This window comes from Bubalus kerabau, chromosome 2 (assembly GCF_029407905.1).
Source record: "Bubalus kerabau isolate K-KA32 ecotype Philippines breed swamp buffalo chromosome 2, PCC_UOA_SB_1v2, whole genome shotgun sequence".
NCBI classification, from domain to species: domain Eukaryota; kingdom Metazoa; phylum Chordata; class Mammalia; order Artiodactyla; family Bovidae; genus Bubalus; species Bubalus kerabau.
In genome coordinates, this window is record NC_073625.1 from 163423161 (window position 1) to 163448704 (window position 25544).

The 25544-nt window shown below is 44.0% G+C and overlaps 1 protein-coding gene across 1 annotated transcript in view; it reads left to right on the plus strand.

The window, feature by feature from the left end:
- The window catches only part of CLRN1 (clarin 1), a 45560-nt gene extending 21541 nt beyond the window's left edge, over positions 1-24019 (plus strand). The window contains exons 2-3 of the mRNA XM_055570354.1: positions 6532-6711; positions 23754-24019. Of these exons, the coding sequence (XP_055426329.1) occupies positions 6532-6711; positions 23754-24019 (446 nt within the window). The remainder of the gene's footprint in view (positions 1-6531; positions 6712-23753) is intronic.
- Positions 24020-25544: the final 1525 nt, after the last annotated feature.

The window sequence follows — 25544 nt, forward strand, 5'->3', positions numbered from 1 at the left end:
TAGTGCCCTCCTGGGTAACTTTCTCACAACTGTAGGAATTTTAAGAGACTTCGTTAAGAATTAACATGCTCCACGTGATATTGACTTTAGCTTCTGGCTTTTCTTTCCAGGAGGCAAATCAGTACAATTTCTTCTGCCTTTGTTTCGATTTGGTAACAACCCTCCATTTTCAAACAGGTTTCACCTACCTGCCCTGTCAGACATGAAGAGGTTGCTACTTATTCTACAGGTGTGGAGATAGAAGCAACCAAGGTTTTTGATAACTGCTGGTCAAAACCAAAGCAACAGCTGACCAAGTATAAGAACAGCAGGTCAGATTGATTGAGGTGTCTCAGAAGTTGGAATTTTTGGAGGGCAAGTGATCACAGACCAGCTGGTTCACTCTGTGCCCTCAGAACACAGGGCAGCATGGACCAGTACAATCACTAACAACCAGGCTCAGCATTTCTACACCCCGTGTGCCTCCATCTTCCAAACAAAGCAGAGGCATTTTCTTATTTTATTTTTATCTATCCATCCATCCATCCAATTTCTAATTAATAAGAACTTTTCAAAACACAAAACACCTTTAACATAACCAACAACAGCAATAACAGTTCTGTAATATCTAAAACTCACTCCACTGTCGATTTTCCTTGGTTATTTCAAAAATGTCTTTTACAAAGTTTTGTTCAAATCGCAAACAATACCCACACATTGCATTTGGTTAGTATATCTCCTAAAGTCTCTTTTAATCTAGAGCAGTCATGGGAACTTTTTGTCTTCATTTATCCTTTTGTGTTGTTTTTAATATTCATGTATTTATTGAATAGATAATGCGTGTAGAGTGGTAATTTTTTTTTTCCAAACTGAACTAAAAGGAATATCATGGGGACTTCGCAGGTGGTTCAGTGGTAAAGAATCCACCTGCCAATTCAGGAGACATGGGTCTGATCCCTGAACTGGGAAGATCCCACATGCCATGGAGCAACTAAGCTGGCGTGACACACTACTGAGCTTGTGCTCTAGAGCCTGGGAACCACAACCACTGAGCTCGTGTGCCACAACTACTGAAGCTTGGCGCCCTACCGCCCATGTGCCCCAACAAGAGAGGCCACTGCAATGAGAAGCCCACACACCGCAGCTAGAGAGTAGCCCCCACTCTCTGCAATTAGAGAAAAACCCACACTGCAACAAAGCCCAGCCCAGCCGAAAATAAATAAGTAAATAAAAATGATGCTTTTAAAAGGTACATAATGAAAAATCTCTCAGTCTCCTTGCCCAGAAGCAATGTTACCAGTTTCACGTGTAATCTTTTAGAAATAGTCTCTGCCTAGACAAGCATGCCTGTCCCCAAGGCTCTAGCCTGGTGAATAAGAGTGGACATGAGTTCAAGTCTCTGCAACTCACTAAATAAAAACCTTGGGCACATTACATCTGAGTCCCAGATGTTTCCTCTGGGAAAGAGAGGAAACTATTTGCCAGAGGAAAAAAACTAATAATGGTACCTATACCGTGGCATCGTTGAGAGAATTAAATCAGATATGTGAAATACTTATTACTTGTTTCTATATACATCCTCCTTTGGCTTTTCCCCAAATGACAGAATCAGGCACTTTCTCCTTCAGTGTGTTTTTTTCATCACACATCACATTTTAATGATAAGTCCATACCTGTTCTTAAAGATTCGCTTCATTGTTTGAAATCATTGACTTACATTCCCTTGTATGGATGCCATACTGATAGACATGTAAATCATTTCCCACCTTTTGTTTTTACAAAAAAAATGCTGCCATGATATGTACACCTATGGCTGATTCATGTTGATGTTTGAAAGAAAACAACAAAATTCTGTAAAGCAATTATCCTTCAATTAAAAATAAATAAATTTAAAAAATGCTGCCATGAATATCCTTGTGATATTCTGTTGAATTCATGCACAAAGCATCCATAGGATAAACTCCTGGAAGTAAAGTGCTGAGCGAAGGATACATGTATTTTAATGCTTTACAGTCATGTAAAGCCCCAAAGGAAGCCACATCAATTTATACTCCTAAGAAAAGTACAGAAAGGACTCCATTTCCCTACGTCTTAACTAACACAATCTATCACTGTATGTTTTCATCTTTGTAAATATGATTTGTGGAAAATGGTATCTCACAGATTTAATGTGCATTTCTCTTATTACGGGGCTTCCCTGGTGGCTCAGAGGTTAAAGCGTCTGCCTGGAATTTGGGAGACCCGAGTTTGATCCCTGGGTTGGGAAGATCCCCTGGAGAAGGAAATGGCAACCCACTCCAGTACTCTTGCCTGGAGTAAGAGGAAGGAGGAGCCATGGAGGGAGGAGCCTGGTAGGCTACAGTCCATGGGGTCGCAAAAAGTCGGACACGACTGAGCGACTTCACTTTCTTTCATTTTCTCTTATTATGGGGCTTCCCGGGTGGCTCAGATGGTAAAGAATCTGCCTGTGATACAGAAGACCCAGGTTTGATCCCTTGATTAGGAAAATACTCTGGAGAAGGGAACCCATTCCAGTGTTCTTGCCTGGGAAATCCCGTGAATAGAGGAGCCTGGCGGGCTTAATAGTCCATGGGGTTGCAAAGAGTCAGACATGACTAAGCAACTAACACTTTCACTTTTTTCCCTCTTATTATGAGATTGTAAAGGAAACATTGTGTAAGTAAACCTCAGTTCAAATGACCTGCCCAGGACTCCTGAGTGAGGACTCAGAGAATACCGCGAGGGTACAATTTTAGACTCAGGAAGTTGCAATGACCGTGCAGAGAGTACTATCATTTCGGGTATCCTTCACCTATTTTCCCCAGATACATTCATTTTTATTGATACACTGAGGGGTTGGTTCACAGTGACTGAATTTCCAAAATGATATTTAAAAACATGAACTTTTTTTGTTTAGAGTGACAAATGAACATGAGCCTCTTTAAGTATAAGTACTCTCTCCTTTTTGTGTGTCTGCTTTTCAGTTACAGAGCAATTACTTAAATTTCATGGTAAAGCAATGTTTACGCGTCAGTCTATTCTTGGGGTTTTACATTATGGCATTTCAGAATTTGCTTCCTTTTACCTAAAAGGCAGTAGTAGTGTTAAATCACTCAGTCTTGTCTGACTGTGACCCTATGGACTGTAGCCCTCCAGGCTTCTCTGTTCATGGAATTTTCCAGGCAGGAATACTAGAGTGGGTAGCTATTTCCTTCTTCAGGGGGTCTTTCCAACCCAGGGATCGAACCCGGGTCTCCTGCATTGCAGGTAGATTCTTTACCACCTGAACAACCAAGGAAGCCCATAAATAAAAGGTAGATTTTTATGCTTAAAAGAAGGACCTTGTCTGTACTCGTGAAGAGGATGCTCCCTCTCTGATAGCACTAAGCATGCTTCATGCATGTCCATATGTTGTGAGTTATATCTTACAAGTGGTGAAGGGTTTGTTCTGAACCAATGCACCTCCTTCTCTTGGTCGCTTTCGGACACATGATCAGGAGCACAGCACTGTGACCACAGGACCTGTATTTGCACAGCTGACCACTTCCTCCTTGAGACATTTTCTTCCCTTGGCTTCCCTGCTGTTCAATCTGTGAATTTGCTCCTAACTCATAAGCTCTTGTCCTCTCCTGAGTCCATCTTTCCTCTAGCTATAGCTTTTCCACAAGTGATAGCCATTCCCCTGGCTTTAATGACCAGGGCCAGGACTAGGGTGAGGCCATTAAGACACCTTGGTCATAGAAGTTAATGAGACATCTACCCTGGGTTCGTACAAGTACAGGGTTGGCCCCAGAGTGTCACTATATCCTTAAGCTTTCCTTTTTGCTCTAGACACCTTGCTTTCCTCACCCTAGTTTCACCTCCTTCAATATCTCTGCCTGCTTCCTAGACCTCCAGATACATACAACCTCTTTGTCGTCTCTACTTAGGATAGCTTAAATGCAACTCAAACTTCAAATATTTAAAATAGAACTCTTGCATCACTGCCCACCCCAATGGCCAAACCTGTTCCTTCTACTTGTCTATTCCACTTAATAGCATCACCGTTTATTCAGTTACTCTACGAGTTATCCTCAATTTCTTACTTTCATCAAGTCTATCTTCCGTCTCCAAAATACAATACAAATCTGACAACCTCTCACGGCCTTTGCCACTTATGCCTTGGGCCAGGCCTCCATCTCTTATTGTCGCCCCAAATCCATCCTCAGGATCCCAGCTTCCACATGTACCCTCCCCCAGTCCCTCTCCCCCTTAGACTCATGACTCTGCAAGCCAGAGCAATCTTCTTTTTAAAAAAGATTTGCTTTTTTAGTTTTGGCTGTGCTGGGTCTTGCTTACTGCGGGTGGGCTTTTCTCTAATTGCAGCAAGCAGGGGCTATTCCCTAGTTGCACTGCTCGGGCTTCTCATTGCAGTGGCCTCTCATGTTGCAGAGCATGGGCTCTGGGTGCATGGGCTTCATTACTTGTGGTTCCCAGGCTCTAGAGCTCAGACTCTGTCGTTGTGGCACACGAGCTTATTTGCTCCGCAGCATGTGGGGTCTCCCCATGCCAGGGATTGAACTGGTGTCTCCTGTATTGCAGTGGACCACCAGGGAAGCCCCAGAGCTACTGTTTTACATCCTGGAGTAGATTATGTCATTCTCCTACTTAAAACCCTCCAGTGGCTTCCAAATGAATTTAGCATAAGGGCAGACCATCCCCCGCCCCTTACCATGGTCAACAGACCAGGAACTACTAGGTGTAACAATTTGATCCCAGCCTAGCAACCCCACTTCTGCCTCAACCTCATTCACCAGGAACCTGCGCTGGCTCCCTCCCACTTCAGCTGTGTTCCTTTCCCCTGGAATGCTCTTCCCCAGATCTCTATATAGCCACCTCCCTCTCAACATTCAGGTGTCAGCTCTGGTGTCACTTTCCTGACCACCCCCATCCACTCATCCATCACTCAAAATCCCATCACCCTCTTTTATTTCTCCATAGCATTATCACTATCTGAAAGTGTCTTGTTCCCAGTGCAATAGCTGCTCAAAGCTCAGGGGCTTAAAACAAAAATGTACCAGTTCAGCTGGGACAGCTCTTGATTGGGTCTCTCCCTGCTGCAGTTGAACAGCAGCTGAGGTTGGAGTCACCTGGAGGCTTTTCTGGGCTGGATGTGTAAGATTCTTTCCTCCTGTGTCTGGTGCCCTGGTGCTCCTCTGGGTGGTCTCTTTTCCCAGCAGAGAACTGGACTTCCTGCAAGGCAGCTCAAGCCTCCAAAAGAAAAGAAGTGGAAATAGCTGGTCCTCTTATAGACCAGGCCTGAAAGTGGCATGATGTACTTCTGGGTGTGTGCTAAGTTGCTTTAGTTGTGTCTGACTGTTTGCAACCCCATGGACTGTAGCCCACCAGACTCTTCTGTCCATGGAATTCTCCAGGTGAGAATACTGGAGTGGGTGCCATTTCCTTCTACAGAAAATCTTCCTGACCCAGAGACTGAACCCATGTCTCATGTCTCCCGCGTTGGCAGGCGGGTTCTTTACCATTAATGCCACCTGGGAAGCTCTGCCATATTCAAATGGTCATAGAGCAGTCCCCCAGGTTCAAGGGGACTAAGGAATAAATTCTACCTCTTATAGGGGAAGTAACATATATGTAAAAAGAGGCAAGGAATTGATGGGGGCCTTCTTTGGCAATAAGCTATCACATTCATTTATTTATCTGTTATTTATCTATCAACTCCCATTAGGTTATAAACTCCACAAGACAACAGGAACCTTGTCTTATTTTATGGCTCTATTTCCAGCACCTAGAACAATGTTTGGCACACAGTAGGTGTTCAATAAATCAAGTTTGTGGACTAGACTAAACTTATCCAGATAGGTTTTGCCTGGTTTGCTGATGCTAAGCAAGCTGATGCCTTACCAGATAAGAGAAATGCTACATTTATGAAGTATTTCATTTCCTCTGCAAACAAGAAAAACTTGCCCTGAACACAAAATCTAGAAATAGATTTGGCATGTTTTCTAAATGGAAAATATTTCTTGTATCACCAGAAATTATTTTCCCACAGTTTGTGCTACATCAAAATATTGAAGTCAACTGAAAATACCTCATTCTTTAATCTTGGTGTGGACTAGATTTTTTTTTTTGTAGCAAAGGAAGTATAAAAATCTCCTGATGGTTTAACTCTCCCAGTTCTGAAAATGTCATTACAAGTTAAGATAGATTGAAAAAAAAAAAAAGGCTATGGAGAAATGTCTTTAAAAGTTTGGTCATCAAAATGTATAGCTTTTGGTTATAAGACTAGCACTTGTTTACTTAAGTAATTATATATGACCAAGGGCAAAAAAAATGCCTCAAATTTTCCCCACTGCTAGTTTTTACTGGTGAGTTCTATAAAATAATACCATGTTTAAACCTTTTTGTAAATCCCTTGTAAATGAGTAAGTGAGAATGTATTCATCTGAAGGATTTTAGTGACTGTTGAAGTGAAAAAAGAGGGATTTAATCTTTTAAACTACACTTGCAAATGACCACTGATGAAATTTCTCCCAATCTTTGTTTTGTCTTCAGTTTTCCCGGATTTGCTCAAAGCTATCCCAGTCAGTATTCACGTCAATGTCATTCTCTTCTCCACAATCCTTATCGTTTTAACCCTGGTGGGGACAGCCTTCTTCATGTACAATGCTTTTGGCAAGCCCTTTGAAACTCTGCATGGTCCACTGGGGTTGTATCTCTTGAGCTTCATTTCAGGTGAGTACAAAATTCTACCTCTGAAGATAAATGGGCTTGTCAGTGTACAAAAGATACACCTACCCACATGTAAAATGACAGTACATATATGTGGACGTTCACTGTGGCGGTATTTATGAGAGCAAAAGACAGAGTAAGGTATAATTATCCAACAAGAGGGGAGCCAACAAATTCCTGACGGTAGTCTATCCACCTAGCTGGCATTAAATTGTTTTGAAGAAGATGTAATCGAAAGAACAAATGCTCATATCAAAAAGTGGAAAAGCTGTATATAAGATTTTATAAAGATAAACTTAATTTGATTTCCCATATAAATACAGAGAATGTATACATACATTATATATAGACTCTCCATATATATAACCCCTCCCCCACATATGTGTGTATATATATATATATATATATAGAGAGAGAGAGAGAGAGAGAGAGAGTCTATTCTGTTGGTGGTAATCTCTGAGCAGTAAAATTATGAGTGGTTTTCATTTTTCTCATACTTCTTAATATTTCCAAATGTTCGGTAATATGCATATATCTATTCATAATCAGAAAAATAAATACAAGGCATCAAAAAAGAGTAAAGAGCCAATGTACCCCCACACATGAGTGGCCATATTCAGGCCTATAGGGACTTTGTGTAGCCTACAGAGGTGTATCTGAACAAGTAAAACTCTAAACCCAGAAATTAGTTCATCAATAAACATCCTACTCAATAACCAAGGCTGATGGGAAACAATATAAAACCCAGTTCATGCCACAGGATGTTTCCAATATATTTACAAGGAAGAGAAAGATACAGATGAGAAAATCAAAGGAGTCTAGCTCATATGCACCGCTCTTCTATGGGAGGTCTCTGATTTCACTCCACTCCAAACTCGCAGAGACTCAGTGTTTGTCCTGTCCCCAGGAAGCGAGTAATTTTATTAGTGATTTCACAGAGAGACAAGACAGAATACAGCTCACACTAGCAAATGCTGTATTGAAGATCCATATTAGACTCTTTCCTTCTCCTCTGCAGCTTTCCCTTTGGCTGCCAGCTCCCCCTCCCAGACTCCAGCCCCCAGACCCCTTCTCTCTCTTGACACCACTCCCTTCTCCTTGCACAATTCAACTCTGTTCACCAACTTGCACAGCTCCTTCTCTATCAAACAAACCCGTGCAGTTAACAGATGCTCACTCATCTTAGAAAGCAGTATACCAGCCTCTCTACATGATAACCTGAGCACAGTTTGTTACTGCCCTGGGCTCTTGGGCTTCTTAATCAATAGAAATTGCTCAGAGGCCAAAGGAGGCATCCAGGCAAGGCTTTATGGGGACTTGTGCTGAAGCATGAGGGAGTAAAGAGAAATAACAGGTGTCCTTGCTTGCTCCCTGAGTTTACGGGGAGCTGGTTCCTTAAATGGGATGAGGATTGGCTGGGCGGGGTGAGGGGGGGCAGGGGGGAGGCAGATCTGTGGGTCAGGCTGGAGAGGTGGCCTAAGTGCTCTTGCCACCCGCTCGGGGTGCTGTGTGCAGGGGTCACGAGGAGTACCCTGCTTTTGTTCCCTGCTACTCAGAAGTGGCAGCTGAGCTTTGGCCTTTTTGTATTTTACTGATCATAATTTGCCCCAACTGCCCATGCATCCAGTGATTTTTAGTCCCTTAGAGTTTCTTTACATCCTGTCTCTCAAAGAGATATTTGTCCAGGTGTTAACACTCTAGTAAAATGTCCTAGGTCTCAGCCTGTCTCAACTTCTTGGGGTCTTACCCCCTTTCAACATGCGTGCGTGTATGTTTCTCAGTCAAGAACACTAGAGTGGGTTGCCAGGGGAATCTTCCCAATCCAGGGATCAAACTCAGGTCCCTTGCCCCACAGGCATTCTTTACCACTGAGCCATCTGGGAAGCCCTTTACCCCCTCTACATCTTGCTAATCAAATTATTTACCCAACTGAAGTAGTTCTCTCTCTAGTGAGGGTTCTGCTAAGATAGTTTCCATAGTTTTCACAAGTAAACAATACAGTTTCAATTGTGCAGCAGTGATCACCCTATGACAGCAGCGTCTGAGTCCTTCCATCTTCGGTGCTCTCACAAAAGCCTCCAGCATGGGGCTCTGCACACAGCAAACAATTCAGTACATATTCACTGGCTTGGCAAAAGCTAGTCCAGAACGCGATGTGAAGCTGGCCACGTAAACAGCACAGGTCAGAGAAATCAGAACTCGAATGGGACAGAATTAGCAGAGGAGGCCCATAGAGGTGGTGGGACAGGCTCCAGAGAGATAGGATAGAACAGCTTAAAGGGAGGCCAAGGCCTTTGCAATCAGGGCTGAGGAGCAAGAACACAGGTACAAGGTGCAGACAGACAGACAAAGACAGTGATTCAATCCCAAGGGAAGGCCAAGTTAAAAGTGGGTATTGGGGTTACTTCACCCCCACCCCATACAGCAAACCAAACTGGTGGATCTGGATGGTGTGCCATTTTAGTGGAACTCCTTGCATCAGCCGAGGGCCAACTAGACCACAGGATACATACTAACTTATCAGAGGGAACATAATGTTCCGCAGTGGTTCTTCAAGTGGAGGCCCCAGACCAGCACCATCTGCATCACCTGGGAACTTGATAGAAAAGCAAATTCTCTGACTTCACCCCAGACCTCCTGAATCAGACACTCTGGAGTGGAGCCCAGCAATCTGTGTTTTAGCAAGCCCTCCAGGTGACTCACAGCTTCCCAGGTGGCACAGTGGTAAAGAATCTGCCCGCCACTGCAGGAGACACAAAAGACTGGGTTCGATCCCTGAGTCGGGAAGATCCCCTGGATGTAGAGATGGCAACCCGTGCCAGTATTCTTGCCATGGACAGAGGAGCCTGGTGGGCCACAGTCCATGGAGTCCCAAAGAGTTGGACGTGACTGAGCATGCATGCCAGGTGACTGCTGAAAGCTCAGGTTTGAGAACCAGGGTTATAGGGAGTTGACTACACAGATGTTGGAGCACTGAAAAAAAGGAGACCCAGAGGCAACTCAGAGATGGCAATGTCAGACAGCAGTGGCCATCCCTAGGGCTTAGAGAACCCAGGGAACAGTTTAGGGTTACCAGAACCTTGAGGCTGGAGGAGAGGCACAAGGGCACTGGGTCTCAGCCCTCTGAGGAGGTGGCACTGTCCCTTGAGGAGATGTCACTCTCACGCGACACCAGGGGGCAGCTCTGGGAGTGTGGCAAGAGCTTGGGAACTCCCCAGTTGCTGCCTGGCAAAGCGCTAGCCCACGACAAGACCAGCCAGACCTCTCTTCCCTGCCTGTTCCTCTCCCTGTGGGCAGAACAGGAGGCAGCCAACAAGGCAGAACCCGAGTGTGGGGAGTCTGGACCCAGCATCACAGGGTAGAGGAAAGAAGAGTTGGTCTGACGCCGAGACACAGCAGCTTATTAAGTGGCACAGCTATCTCACACTCCGGCTTCTGAATGAAAACTGAGAACAGCCCATTTGGAAGACAAATTATTTGACAGTTCTAATGGACGACCGAACTAACGGTATTTGAAAAGCAGGATGACTCAGAAGGATGCAGAACTTAATCCAAGTCCCAGCTCTTATCTCGGCTTTTGGCCAAGTCCAATCCAAAGAAAGCCTGAGCACAGAAATATATGCGGGAACACAGGCCCTGTGCTTATACTGTATTGGATTTATCCTTGAACTTATTGCAAAAGCAGGTGCTCAATGAAGTTTTGTGGATGAGAGAAGGAAGAGGGGGAGAAAGGAATGAATCAGCTACAGACTGGCCTCTGGCAGAGGATAAACGCCCTGTGTTGCCAGATTATCTGTTTTCTTAAAGTCCCAAATTCTTATTTTTCAATGGGATTTATTTATTTATTTACATTTTGGCCCAACCATGGGGCATGTGGGATCTTAGTTCCCAGAACAGGGATCGAAGCCATGCCCCCTGCATTGGAAATGCAGAGTCTTATTAATCATCGGACCACCAGGGAAGTCCCCCGTTTCTTATTTTGAAATGCCAAAATTTTCAACAATTTAAAAAAAATTATGCATGACAACAAAACATGTGTCACGGTCAGATGGACTGACACTTTGTGACCTCTAGAGGTAACAGGCCATTCTTGAATCACAGACTAACTACTCCATTCTGTTTGGTGTGCCTATAGTACCTGGAAGTCCCTGGAGGTTTGGAAAAGTTTCTCTAAAGCTATAACAGTCACAGCGACTCCCAGGTTTCCACTTGTGGAAAGATGGGGATTTCACAGCCCTTAATCACAGACACTTAGAATGTGAGCCACTGGAACATACACTCAGAGGTTGGAGCTTGTACTGGGGGAGGAGTCCCTTAGTGCCCTAGGGTGCAGGGGTTTGGGTGGGGCAGTGGGGGGGTCACACGTCACTTAGAGACCCCTCCCCCGGGGCAGCTCCCTTCGGCTGAGTGGCCTCCCCTGTTTCTCTGCTCAGGTGGCCTCCCTCACAGCCAGCAGAGAAAAATTTCTTCCTCCTTTTTTTCTTCTCCTCTCACTACCCTGGCTTCCCCAGGATCCCCCCTTCCCTGTGCTATGTCATGCCAGGGCTATTTCTTCAGCTGTCCACCTCCCTGCTGGGTGGGAACCCCACACTTGGCATCCTGAGGTGTGAAGACAGGAGAAGGGGAGGGAAAAGAGCTCTTCCTGCTTGTCTGTCTGGGGCCTTGCACGCTGCCTGGAGTAACAATGCCGTGAGCATCTCCTGGTGTGTCCCGATGTGCTGCATGCCAGACCCTCTGGGGAGAAAGGAAAGGGAGCCAAGCTCTGGGCGAGGCCAGCAACAGTGCAGTCACCACGGCTGGCTTGTCTTTACGGTCCAGAATCCTGGTGCCATCCTGGACCAGAAGCGCCTACCACTTCTCATGGCCTCCAGTCCAGCTCACGATCCTCAGTCTCCTATTATCATTCTCTCATGAAACCACCCAAGTCAGTTAATTTGGTTTTTCTCATCTTGTCAATTATAGTCTAGATCTGAGATATAAAACTAGATTTCCTAATGGTCTCCCACGGTGCATTTTGGGGCTTCCCAGGCAGGGCCAGTGGTAAAGAACCAAGCTGCCAATGCAGGAGATGGAAGAGACACAGGTTAGATCCCTGGGTTGGGGAGATTCCCTGGAGGAGGGCATGGCAACCCACTCCAGTATTCTTGCCTGGAGACTCTCATGGACAGAGGAGCTTGGCAGGCTACAGGCCATAGGGGTCACAAAGGGTTGGACATGACTGAAGCAATTTAACACACATGCACTGTGCATTTTGGACAGTGATTCTCTTCCTGGACGGTGTATTAGAATCACCAGAAGAAAGTTCTAAACATACTGGGACTTCCCTGGTGGTCCAGTGTTTAAGACTCCACCTTCCAATAACGGGGATGCAGGTTCAATCACTGGTTAGCAACTAAGAACCCACATGCCTCAGGGCCAACAAGAGAAGCCCATATCCTGCAACTACGGAACCTGTGCACCCATGCTCTGCAACAAGAGGAGCCCACGCATGGCCATGAGAAGCCCTTTCACCACAACTAGAGAAAGGCTGCATGCCACAGTGAAAACTCAGAGCAGCCAAAAAAAAAAAGTTCTAAATATACGGATGCTGGATCCAACACCACACTAATCAAATTGGAATCTCTGGGGGTGGAGGCTGGGCACTGGTCTTTTTAGAGGTTTCTAAAGCAGAGACATTACTTTACAATAAAGGTCCATCTAGTCAAAGCTATGGTTTTTCCAGTAGTCATGTATGGATGTGAGAATTGGACTATAAAGAAAGCTGAGCACTGAAGAATTGATGCTTTTGAATTGTGGTGTTGGTGAAGACTCTTGAGAGTTCCTCTGGACTGCAAGGAGATCAAACCAGTCAATTGTAGAAGAAATCAGTCCTGAATACTGTGATGCTGAAGCTGAAACTCCAATATTTTGGCCACCTGATGCAAAGAACTGATTCACTGGAAAAGACTCTGATGCTGGGAAAGATTGAGGGCAGGAGGAGAAAGGGACGACAGAAGATGAGATGGTTGGATGGCATTACTGATTCGATGGACATGAGTTTGAGTGGACAGGGAAGCCTAGCATACTGCAGTCCATGGGGTTGCAAAGAGTTGGACATGACTGAACGACTGAACTGAATTGAACAGGTGATTAAATGTGTGACCAGTGTCAAGAACCACTGATAAGGGGCCTGTGTTTCATTTATTCAACAAACCCTGACTGGGTGCCACCATGAACCAGCCATTATGAGTGGGTGCCGGTGTTACCACAATTCACAGGCATACTGTCCTGCCCTCGTGGAGCCAACCATCTAGTGGGAGGTTCAGCAGAAGTGTACACAGGGAATTAAAGGTCACAATAATCACAAAAAAGGTGATAAACAGACTGCCATGATGGAGAATGAAGGGGAGGGGAGATCAAGTCTTAATACAGTGGCTGGTGAAGGCTTCTCCAGGTAGCTGAGTTCTAAAGATACAAAGCTGAGAACCCTCAGAGACTTTCCGAACGAGAGGAGAAAACACACATGAGGAGATGCTAGGGAAAGAGGCCAGCTTGCTGTAGGCACTGAAAGAAAGCCCATGTGACTAGAGGGTAGGCAGTGAGGGGAAAATGGCCAAAAAAGGAAAGAAAGAAATTAGAGAGATCAGCTAACATCAGTTAATATCAGACCTCAAAAGCCACCATAAGTCTTTTAGAATTGATTCTAATTGCACAGAGAAGCTCTTTTGAAAGGCCTTAAGAAGCTGTCTGATAGCTGATTTACCTTTTAAGAAATGTCTGGTGAAAGAGTAGGCTATTGCATTGGAGATGGAGAGAGATGAATGGATTCTAAAAACATTTTGAAAGTAGATCCAAAATGTTTTGCAGGCAGCTTAAGCAATTAGTAGACAGTGGTGGCATTAACCAAGATGAATAAGTTGGGGGTAGAACAGGCTTAGAGTTCAGGGCAAAAAAGTGGTGGGGAGAGGAGCTTAGCATTAGAAATCAAGAATTCTATTTAGGGCCCGTCAAGTTTGAGATCCTATGAAATGTTCAAGAGGACATGTCGAGTAGACAGTCAGATATATGAGTCTGGAACTCAGAGAAGAGGTCTAGACAAAAAACATAAATTTAGGAGTTGTCAGGATATACATATTATTCAAAGCAATGAAAATGGATGAGATCATCTAGAAAGAGAATGTAGATACAGAAAAATTGGCCTAGGGCCAATCCCATCAGTTGGTTCTGGGGTTGAGAAGAAGGAGGAGCCAGGAAAGGACACTGACCAGGCCTCTCTGGAGATGAAGAAGGAAAATCAGGAGATGTGGTATCCTGGAGGCTACAAGATGGGAAAGTTTCAAGAGTACAGGTCAACAACAGAAAACCAACTCATAGTTACCAAAGGGGGAAGGTAGCGGGGGAGGGATAAATTAGGAGTTGCGATTAATAGATACTAACTATATATAAAATAAATAAACTATATTTAATAAATATAATACTATATATATAACCATATATAAAATAGATAAACAGCAAGGTCCTACTGTATAGTACAGGGAACTATAGTCAAAATCCTGTAATAAATAATAATGGAGAAGAATATGAAAAAGACTATATACAAATATATATACGTAACTGAATTACTTTGCTGTACACTAGGAACTAGCAGTGGCTTGGACAGTAAGGAATCGGCCTGCAGTGTGGGAGCCCTGGGTTTGACCCTTGGGATGGGAAGATTCCCTGGAGGAGAACGTGGCAACCCACTCCGGTATTCTTGCCTGGAGAACCCCCATGGACAAAGGAGCCTGGCGGGCTACAGTCCATGGGTCACAAAGAGTTGGACACAACTGAGCGACTAAGCACAGACAGGAACTAACACAACATTGTAAATCAACTATACTTTAATTAAAAGTTAAAAAAAAAAAAAAACCAGTACAGGTCACCAGTGAGCTTTGTGAAAAGGAGGCCACCCACAAGAGTCAATGAGAGGGAGGTGAGTGTGGCCAGGGAAGGCAGAATGGGGAAAACAAGGTGAAAAAACCTTCCTTCAAGGTTCATAATATGGTAGGAGAGAGAGAAATGTACTCAAATAAAGGAGATAGAGAAATAGAGGGAACCCAAACAGAAGGAGTGGAACATGGTAGCAACTAGACCTGCAGCTTCACACTGAAGATCTGACTATATAAGTGTATGCCTTTTCTACATTCCATTCAAGAAACTTTCCAATTGATGATAGAGAGTCTAACTCTCATGTGCATGTAAGAAAGCAGGTTACATGGAAGACTTGCCAAGGACCCATGGTAGAATATTCTAGGCAGTTCAGTGAATATTCTCTGAGGATGCTATAAAATGCATTGATTCATGCCTTTTAGAGGTGATGAAAACCATCAAAATGTGGACTTACTGCAAATTGTACTTATTGTATCTTCTCTTATATGCAGCATCATGTTTGAGTTACACTAATCAAGGTAAACAATGAAAATACCGCTTTTCTTTAAAAAGGGGACGCTCCTAATATGGGAGTAATTAATTAGGATAATTGTAACCATGGCACGGGACATTAATAAGCACAGTCAATATAAAATATGAAGACAGGAAAATAAAGAACAGTACAGAAATAGAAAGATGCTTATGTCATAGATCAGTTTCAGGATTAATAATATCCTGGCCTCTCTAACAAGTCTGTGTATGCATATGTGTGTGTGTTTGTGTGTGTGTGTGTGCCAGCTAAGTCACTCAGTTGTATCTGACTCTTTGTGACCCTGTGGACTGTAGCCTGTCAGGCTCCTCTGTTCATGGAATTTTCCAGGCAAGAATACTGGAGTGGGTTGCCATTTACCACTCTGAGGGATCTTCCCGACTCAGGGATTGAACCCAAATCTCCTTCAACTCCTGCATTAGCAGGCAGATTATTTACCACTAGTACCACATGGGAAGCCCTGTAATAAGTCTAGGGCATATTATTCTGCAACTGTTAGTTGAAAAACCAACTGCAACTTATTTCCACATCAATCCTTATGGAGGAGCTGTTGTTCAGGGTCTGAGAAAGAAATCAAGGATGTCCAGGCATCAAAGCTACAGAGCCTGAGGAGGATAGGATTGGTTGTAAGAAAAGTCAGCAACAAAAATACTCCACTAGTTTCTCAGCATATACTTTGGAAGGAGACCACAGGAGGGAGAGAAGTAATATTAGCCAGCCTGTCATGGCGATGGGCAAGGAGTTTTGTCTAGATGTGCAGGGTACCCTCTGAAGGGCCAGAATCATAGTGAGGGGACTGCATTCTAGGTCATTCATGGGAAGGATGCAGTAGAAGGACTGTTTAGATCACTTAGCACAGGGCCTGGCTGTGTGTGATCTCCGGCAAGGAGACCCTCAATCTTGTCCTAACACCATTGCAAAAAGACTCCTGTCTGTTCAGAATGGTCACCTACGTCTTCCCTCTGTTTCATTTAAGTTTTTTATTTTGGCTGCACTGGATCTTCATTGCAGTGTGGGCTCTTCATTGCAGTACAGAGGTTATTGTGGCATATGGACTTAGTTGTCCCATGGCATGTGAGATCTTAGTTCCCCAACGAGGGATCGAACCCGTGTCCACTGCATTGGAAGGCAGATTCTTAACCACTGGACCACCAGGAAAGTCCCACCCTCTCTTTAATTTAGAGTCAAAACCTAAGTCCTTTCTACAACTTTCAAAGCAGTACTTGCTCTGCCCACCACAAAAACTGCACAGGTGCCTCATGTCTTACTCCTCTCTGCCTGGTTCTCTTCTAAAACCACCTGATTCCTTTGCATTCAATGTTCCTTCTGTTTGAAATGCTCCTCCCCTCAAATACCTGTCTTCTAACTCCCTGACTTCATCAAGAGGCACTGAAATGTCATCTTCTCTCTGAGCCCTCCTCTGGCCATCTCTCTTCCCTGCTTTATTTTATTCTCCTTAGTACACATCACACTCTGATAAACTATAAAATGGACTTACTTATTTTGTTATTGCCTCTCTCTCCATTCTCACCATCACTAAGATACGTATCCCATCAAGATAGGAATTTTCATCTGCTTTTGCAGGAGTCGGGATACTATGGTATAGAAGATAGCATCTTATTTATTTTTGGCCATGCCACGTGGCATGTGGGATCTTTGTTCTGTGACCAAGGACCAAACCCATGTCTCCTGCATTGGAAATGCAAAGTCTTAACCACTGGACCACCAGGGAAGTTGCTCATCTGCTTTTTCAGTGCTGTATCCCCAGTACCTAGAATAGTTCAGTAAGCATCCAGTATTTGTTGAATAAATGAATAAAACAGAAGAAGCTCTAAACATTTTCTAGTAACAAATGACCATCTCCTTTTCTGAAAATTGATTTAGATTAGACAAACATGGTGTTTTAAGACCATTTCTTCTTTGCATGAATCATTCTCACTCACGTGACATTTATAAAACTTAAGTTAGATATGGGCTCTGCAACTCTCTATGACAGAAGACATACATTACAGAAGAAGGAGGAAAGCTGAACCTAACTGGTATTATGAGTGCTGAAGAACTGATGCTTTTGAACTGTGGAGCTGGGGAAGACTCTTGAGACTCTCTTGGACTGCAAGGAGATCAAACCAGTCAATTCTAAAGGAAATCAACTGAATATTCATTGGAAGGACTGATGCTGAGGCTGAAGCCCCAATACTTTGGCCACCTATTGTGAAGAGCCATTGGAAAAGACCCTGATGCTGGGAAAGACTGAAGGCAGAAGGAGAAGGGGGTGACAGAGGATGATATGGTTGCATGGCATCACCGACTCAATGGATGTGAGTTTGAGCAAACTTGGGGAGATAGTGAAGGACAGAGAAGCCTAATGGGCTTCAGTCCATTGGGTCACGAAGAGTTGGACAAGACTGAGCAACAGAACAGCAACTGGTATTATAACTTCATCCACACTTGCTATTTAGAAACACGTGACCAAATGGCTCTCATGATAACCTCAATCTATTCTTAGGGATTAGCTTGCCTTACTAGTCTAGATGGTAGCCACTGGTCTCTAAAGTAGTCTGGAACTGGAGCAGTTTCCTTTTGGGGAAGAAATCATGGCCAGAGATCTCACCAATAAAACTGATTTTCTAGTGAAATTACATAATTTCACAGAAAATTAGCACTTACACCTGAAAAGTTGTGGTTTTTCTACCACCATGTATCATCTCTGAAGTCTCTTTAAAGAAGGAAATTTTCAATTTATCATGCTGTGGAGGAAATGGAATGCCTCTAAGAGTTGCCATCGCAGGTATGGAAAACTTTTCTCCCTTCCCTTTCAGGTTCTTTGCCTGGTCTCATAATTAAATTGATAAAGGCAGATTAACAAGAGAAGACCAAATTTAATTTCGTACTGGGGCTCATAAAATATGAGACTTGAAGAACTGACCCAAGCAGGCAGCTTTTACATCTTTCAGACAAAGAAACAATAATTTGTGAAAAATTAATAAGACAAAGTGGCTGGGGCTTGGGGTAGTAAATTGGTGAAGAACTTACAAGTTTTGTTTAGACAGGCATCTTGGCCCTGAATTCTCTATCTCTGGTGATAAGGATGTCCTCCACCCTCCAGGTGCAGAGAGGGTACCCTTCAAGTGGGCAATTTATTTCCTGATTTCAGGGAGACAGAGGAGGGTCAGAGTATCCTTCTTGTACTAGCTGTTTCTTATGTAACTTAAATTCAAAATAATCAATATGTTGAAGGGGGATAATTTAGGGTGGCAAATCCTGACCCCAATTATCTCTAAAAGAGTTTAAAGATGACGTGTTAGCTCTTTGGAAATCTTGGCCATTGTTTTAAATGAATTGAAATACTAATTTACTATTTCCCAAATGCAATCTTAGTGATAATAGAATGCTTCAGAGTTGGGGTTTTGTTTTATTTTTTCACCTTTGAGGGCACATTTCCACCAGACTCCATGGATCCTGGCAGGATGTTCCCACCCATGAGAGCATAGTCAACCTCAGGGGTCACCAAGGGATGAAGAAGCGGTGTTCTTGTTGGCTGTGACCTTCATTCCCTACATGTAAGGACTGGAGAAGAGAGAGAGGTCCAATCCTGCAGCCCCAGACAGCTGCCAGAGGGGAGCCCTGAGTGTGGAGTGTCTAGTACATGACACATGTTTGTTAATTGACTGATGATTCATGGTTTTATGGCCTTATAACTTGGCTATCCTATTCAGTCAGAAATTAACTGAGTAATCAAAGTCATTAAAAGGAGAAGGGGAAAAAGCCACTATGGTACCAGCCAGATGGTGGGGAAATCAAATACGTGAAAGGAAAATGGCTCGTCTTTGAGTAAGACACCGGCAGAAAAACCTCAGTCATGTGCCTGGTTATAGTCTAAATCCTAGCTTGAGCAAGGCTTGTCGGGGTTTCCTACACCTGTTGTACTCTAATCTTTCTTGTGAGCTGGAGCAGTGTTGGTCAGATAGACAGACCTGAGGGGTGGGGATTGAAATGGCCCCAGCTGAGTTTGGGCTCTTGGGGGACACACAAGGAACTGGGCAAAGAAAGAAGGAAGCAGGCAGGCATGATCCTAACCTCTGAGAGGCTGTGGGCAAGAGCATGAATGCAAGTCCCCATACCACATGTCTAAACAGTTCAAAGTTATAAGCTAAACTATTCAATGAAACATATTCTATCCTTCTCCCTTGACAAATGAGGTCTGGGAAGCAAGATTCAAATTAGAATACTTAAAAAAATAATATTCTCTTATAATTAAAAAAAATTTATATTTATTTAGTTGGCTGTGCCAGGTCTTAGTTGCAGCATGTGGGATCTAGTTCCCTAACCAGGGATTGAACCCAGGCTCCCTGTATTGGGAGTGTAGAGTCTTAGCCACTGGACCACCAGGGAAGTCCCAAATTTAGAATTCTTGAGCTCTGGAAATTCTGCACCTGAATGTGGCTAAGGGAGGAGTACCATCCCCTGTCTTTTCACTTCTCTTCCCATGCCTGGTTCCATCCACACTGTAAAGGGCCTCAAGCAAGCACATATGAACACTCCACCACATATCCAACCTCTGACCATGCTGCCAAACAGCTGTTCTTTTCCTTGGCCACTCTCAGGCCTCGGGGCTGTACAGCACCTGCCACAAAATCCACCCCTGGGGAGACGGACCCTGGAGAGACACTCATGCCAGCTCAGGAAGAGTGCTCAGGACTGTGTGCAGAGAAAATTCCTGAGTCCCAAGAGTACAGTCTTCAAGGCAAATAGATGGGGAAACAATGGAAAATGACAGACTTTTATTTTCTTGGGCTCCAAAATCACTGCAGATGGTGACTGCAGCCATGAAATTAAAAGACGCTTGCTCCTTGGAAGGAAACCTATGACCAACCTAGACAGCATATTAAAAAGCAGAGATATCACTTTGCCAACAAAGATCCATATAAAAGCTATGCTTTTTCCAGCAGTCATGTACGGATGTGAGAGTTGGACCATAAAGAAGGCTGAGCACTGAAGAATTGATGCTTTTGAACTGTGGTGTTGGAGATGATTCTTGAGAGTCCCTTGGACTGCAAGGAGATCAAACCGGTCAATCCTAAAGGAAATTAGCCTTGAATATTCATTGGAAGGACTGATGCTGAAGCTCCAATACTTGGGCCACCTGATGCAAAGAGCCAGCTCATTAGAAAAGACCCTGATGCTGGGAAAGATTGGAGGCAGGAAGAAAAGGGGCTGACAGAGGATAAGATGGTTGGATGGCATCATCAACTCAATGGACATGAGTTTGAGCAAACTCTGGGAGATAGTGAAGGACAGGAAAGCCTGGCATGCTGCAGTCCAAAGAGTCAGACACAACTTAGTGACTGAACAACAGCAAGAGTATAGTCTAGAACGCAGTCAAGGACAGTAGACGGACCCATTCCATTGACATCAAGGATTCCTCACCTTATGGGGGAGAGGTATCAACAGGACAGAGAGCAGAACCCTTTAAATATGGCGCCCATAGCAGGAACCCCCTCGATGGAGTCTAAGGACCAAACTGGAAACATGCTGAACCCTATTCTTATCATTACTCACACTTATTCTTGTCCCTTACACCCCTCTCTCCATGTCCCCAGCAGCCACGCCCAAAAGAGAAACACTTCTTGGGTATCTTTTGTTCCATAAGCCATAAAGAGGTATCAGTGGCCCCATATTTCTTTTAGAGCTGGGGAAAGAGAAGCAAAAATGCCCCAAGTTCACACTGAGCTGTTTCCCTCGATGTGTCTTAGCATCACTCAGGGGTTGGCAGAAACTCAGGCTGGGTTTCCATGCTCTGACTCTGAAATGACCAAGTCTACTTCACGGATAACTCCCAAATCCAGAGCGAAATCATAGACTATCCTCTTAACGACTACATCGTGTTTTGGGAGCTTGCAGGCTTGAAGTATTAGCTCCAGCAAAGGGCTATTGGTTTTAAGATACCCCAGCAACCTTGACTTTAAGAATTTGAAATGTGGTCTCACTATGATGCAGTCTCCTTAACAAAGTAGTACCTTTAAAATATTAAACAACTTGAAAAAGGAAACCGAACTTGAATTTTTCTTTCAAGCACCAAGAATATTCAGTGTTTCACTTCTGTCTGAAATTCACCATCTCCTCACACAAAGAAGGTTCTCATGGTAAAAGCAATGGCATTTTCTCCACAATTTTCAAATAAAAGATAAAGAGAAAACAGCATCGCAGCCTCTTTGTTAGTTTGAACAATAAAGGAATAATACGGTTTTGCCAGGGGAGAGCTCTGGTTTTAAGCTCAGAATACAAAAATAGGCTGACAATTTTTACAAAGGAATATTCCCCGAGGCCGGTGGGAAGTGAAGTTTCTAGAAAATTATATCATTTGATTATTTGGGGGTGTATGATTACGAGGAGCAAGCTGGTGGGGCCAGTCCTCAGTGAAATTCTAATAGAAGAAATGGAATTTCACTTTTCCTTTTCACTCCTGACCCTACCCCTCTCTACCAACCCAAACCCAGCCTTTGGAAAAGGAATGGGGCAACATTTGCATGTTAGCACCTCATGTCTGGAATGTTCTCCCCACACAGTCCAGCCTCCCTTGGCTAACTTTTTCCTACAGCTACTTCCAAAGAACCTTCTAGGATGCTGCCCACCCTCTCAGGTATAGCCACCCGCACCTCCCTTTACTATGACGCTCACTGCGATAGGTTTATAACTTTTTTATCTGAGTTCCCTGCCCAGTTATACTCTCTGTGAGAGCAGAAACCACCATCTACCTTTTCTTTCATGTTGAAAGCTCCACCACTATTACCAGCTTGGCCCATCAATAAGTCTCATTGAATAAAGGATTGAGTGAATTAATGAATGAGAACTTAAGCCCCTACGTTGCTGCTCCCAGACATCTGAATTAACTGTCACTGAAGGCAAAAGCACTTACTCCTCTTCAAGGAGTCACAAAGCTAATGGGAGAGCGTGTGAAGGAACAAGGCAGGGTAGCCTAACTGATGGAGTTAGGGGGTTTTTTGGTGTGTAGTAGAGTGCAGTAAGGGATGATGGTTAAGACTTGCAAGGCAAAAAGAATACATAAACACCAGAGGAATAGTGACCAATTAGCAAGCCTTTCTCTGTGACAATTCTAATATCAAATGTTAATCTTAAATCATCTTTCTTATCCACATTTTATAGACAAGGAAGTGGAGACTGGGAGGTTAAAACTGACTTTCGGGACTTCTCTGGTGGTCCAGTGGTTAAGACTCTGAACTTCCACTGCAGGGGGTGCAGGTTTGGTCCCTGATCAGGGAACTGAGATCCCACATGCAGCACAGAGTGACCAAATAAATAAAATTTAAAATGGACTACTTTCATATAACAAAAGGGAGATTCAGAGTGTGAAACAAAATTGTTTTAATCAAAGTCAGAAAACCATTTCAGCAAGTCTCCTTTTAACTAGCAACCTGTTATGATGACCTGGGATGCATCTGTAGCTGTGGGAGCCCTCAGAGCCCTGGCTCTCCATGGTGTCCCTGACTCTGCCCCTCCTTGCCACGTGCTTCTGCCCCTCTGTGCCACCCACCCCTCTGGGGGGCTCCCTTCCTCCATCCTCAGGGGAGAGGGCCTGAGTTTTCAGGCATTACTCAATATGTTGTGCCCCTGTCCTGCAGAGAACTCCAGGCCATAGTCACAACATTTAAAAGTAGATTAGGCTACCAATGAGTAATAAATGAGATGAAAATAACAATAATGGATTAAACAAAATAAATACTTATTATTCTCTCATGTAAAAACCTAGAAGTTGAAGTCCAGGGCTGGTCTGGTGACTCCTGGTATCTGATATTCAAGATTCCTCCTTTCCTATTTTTCCATAACACACGGCTTCCATTTCTAAGGCCACAATGCCCAAAATGGTGCTCCAGCCATTGCATACATATTTCAGCGACAGGAAGGACAACAGGGAAAGAAAGTGGAGGCCCCTAATGCTGCACACTTCAAGGAAACTTTTCTAGCCCCACATACCAACCTCCCTCAACCAATGTAGTCTTTGTTCAAGGCAGCCACATACCTAGGTAAAAATCCTGAGTTCTGTTACAAACAAGGAGAATAGATACTCTCCACCTCAACATGTTAGACATGGCTGCCTTTGCGCAGGGACACCTCTGGGCAGCTGTGGCCAGGTGGGAGCCAGAAGAGGGGAAGGAGAAAGCTTTTAGCCCTTTCACAAGGGGACTAGATGACAACCATTTCTCGTATATGGCCTGTGAAGTACAGAGAAATGTGTTCTCTTGAAGTCACACCACAGCCGTGGTTGTTGTGTAGCCTGATTCCACCACCGTGCTTTTAAGGTGCCCAGCAATTCAGCCTCTCTTCATGCAAAGTGGAACATCTCCTAGTCTTTGTAAGACTGGCTCGATTCTACCCTGCAACAAGTCTTCTCGCTCAGAGCCATAACCCAGACACTACCACCCGTCATTGGGGTATCAGGCTCATGATTACATATTTGAAGTATTTTTGTAGACGAATGTAAATGAGATGGTGGGAAAGGCTTTCTTTAGTTTGCACGTAAACCCTCTTCTTTGTCCCTTACAATCAGGAAATGTTTGTCCCAGCACGATGTTTGTTCTTTCTCTTGCAGGCTCCTGTGGCTGTCTTGTCATGATATTGTTTGCCTCTGAAGTGAAACTCCACCACCTCTCAGAAAAAATTGCAAATTACAAGGAAGGGACTTACGCCTACAAAACGCAAAGTGAAAAATATACCACCTCTTTCTGGGTGGTTTTCATTTGCTTTTTTGTTCATTTTCTGAATGGGCTTCTAATACGATTTGCTGGATTTCAGTTCCCTTTTGCGAAATCTAAAGACACAGAAACAACTAATGTAGCTGCAGACCTAATGTACTGAAAGGCCAACATGTCTGTCATTCTCAGTGAGAGACGAGACTAGCTCTGGTCACTTGGCTGTGGTTAATTTTGCTCAACCTTTTAGATGCACAGCTTAAAGCACCAAACCCTATGTGATATTATATACAAACTGGGTGCTAAGGACACAGGCCAGAAGTGAAGGGGAACAGAAGAAAGGCTTCAGAAGGTTGTTCAACCGGGTGGGAAATTGCTTCACCTGGCTAGTTGAGACCGTTGACTAGAATGAACAAACCATTACTCCACATCCACACCAGAGTGCAAAATGTCTGCTCTGCCAGGAAGAAATCAAGAGGTCTGAGGAACACATTTTAAAACAAACAAATACTATTTCTGATAATATCCACACATTTGTTGCCACAGATACCAGAAGACAGAACTGGAATTGCTTTCCTAAAATGATACTGCATTAATTGAGCAATGCTAAGTATATCAGGCACTTTTTAAAAACTCATTCAAAGCACTGTCTTATTTCCATGCCTGTTATTCAAAATGTATAAAACCTCTAAAAGGGAAAAAGAAGAAACTCAGTACTTTCAACAGACATAATTGCTGGGACCACTGAGGAATCATGAAAAGTGATTCTTCCCAGTAAATTCGTTGCAAAATGACTCATTGGAGCTGTTGCTTCAAACTTTTTAGTGTCTTCAAGCACTAAGTCCCACTTATGAAAATCGTATTACGTTGTGGAATTAAAACGGCATCACTGTCATCTTGGGTGGTGGTCTGTCACAAAGCATGACCCAAGCTGACTTTTTTCCTCAGTTACCCATGAAGTTGCTGACCAGAGGCCGCAACTGAACCTAGAACTGACCATTCGTCTGTCTTCCAACGGCTGCTTCCCGAGAAAGCACTCGGGAAGAGGTGGGGAATGACAGAGAGCAGACCACCAGGCCCTTTCCCACAGCTGCTCAGCACTCAGTCCCCACACAAGAGGTTCTGAAAGGGCTCTTTTTTAAAAAATCCTTTTTTTGGCGGGGAACAATTTACAAGAAACAAATGACTGACCGTGTACATGACCATATTCTTGCTCTGATGGTGACCTGAAGCCCACAGGCTAACACCAGAACACTCACTTCGTTTCCAGATGTTAGTCTCTCTGCCTTCATTCAGGAAAGATAACCTGGAGAACTTCTAGAAGACCATGAGTCCATCTAGTGAGAAAGAGGCTGCTTATTTCAGTAATGGGCTGGGGGCACCCAGTTCTGGAAGTCTTCATGAAACACTTACATACGGAAGCATTTCGTGGTCCCGTCTGCTCCTTCAGAGCAGCTGCTCTAGGAGTGGACAGGACAGCACAAGGAACTCCACAGACCAGGGCAACTGGCCTGAGATCCCGAGAGGCCCCACAGTCCCTTCTGACTCCTTTCTCTGTCCTCAGTTCTAACACCAAACTTTCTTCTTTAGAAAACACCTCCCTGGTTGTTCTCTGTTCCATAAACAGAGAAAACTCAGAGCAGCAGCTGAAAATCCAGTGACAGCCTAACAAGCAAATGAATGATCTTCCC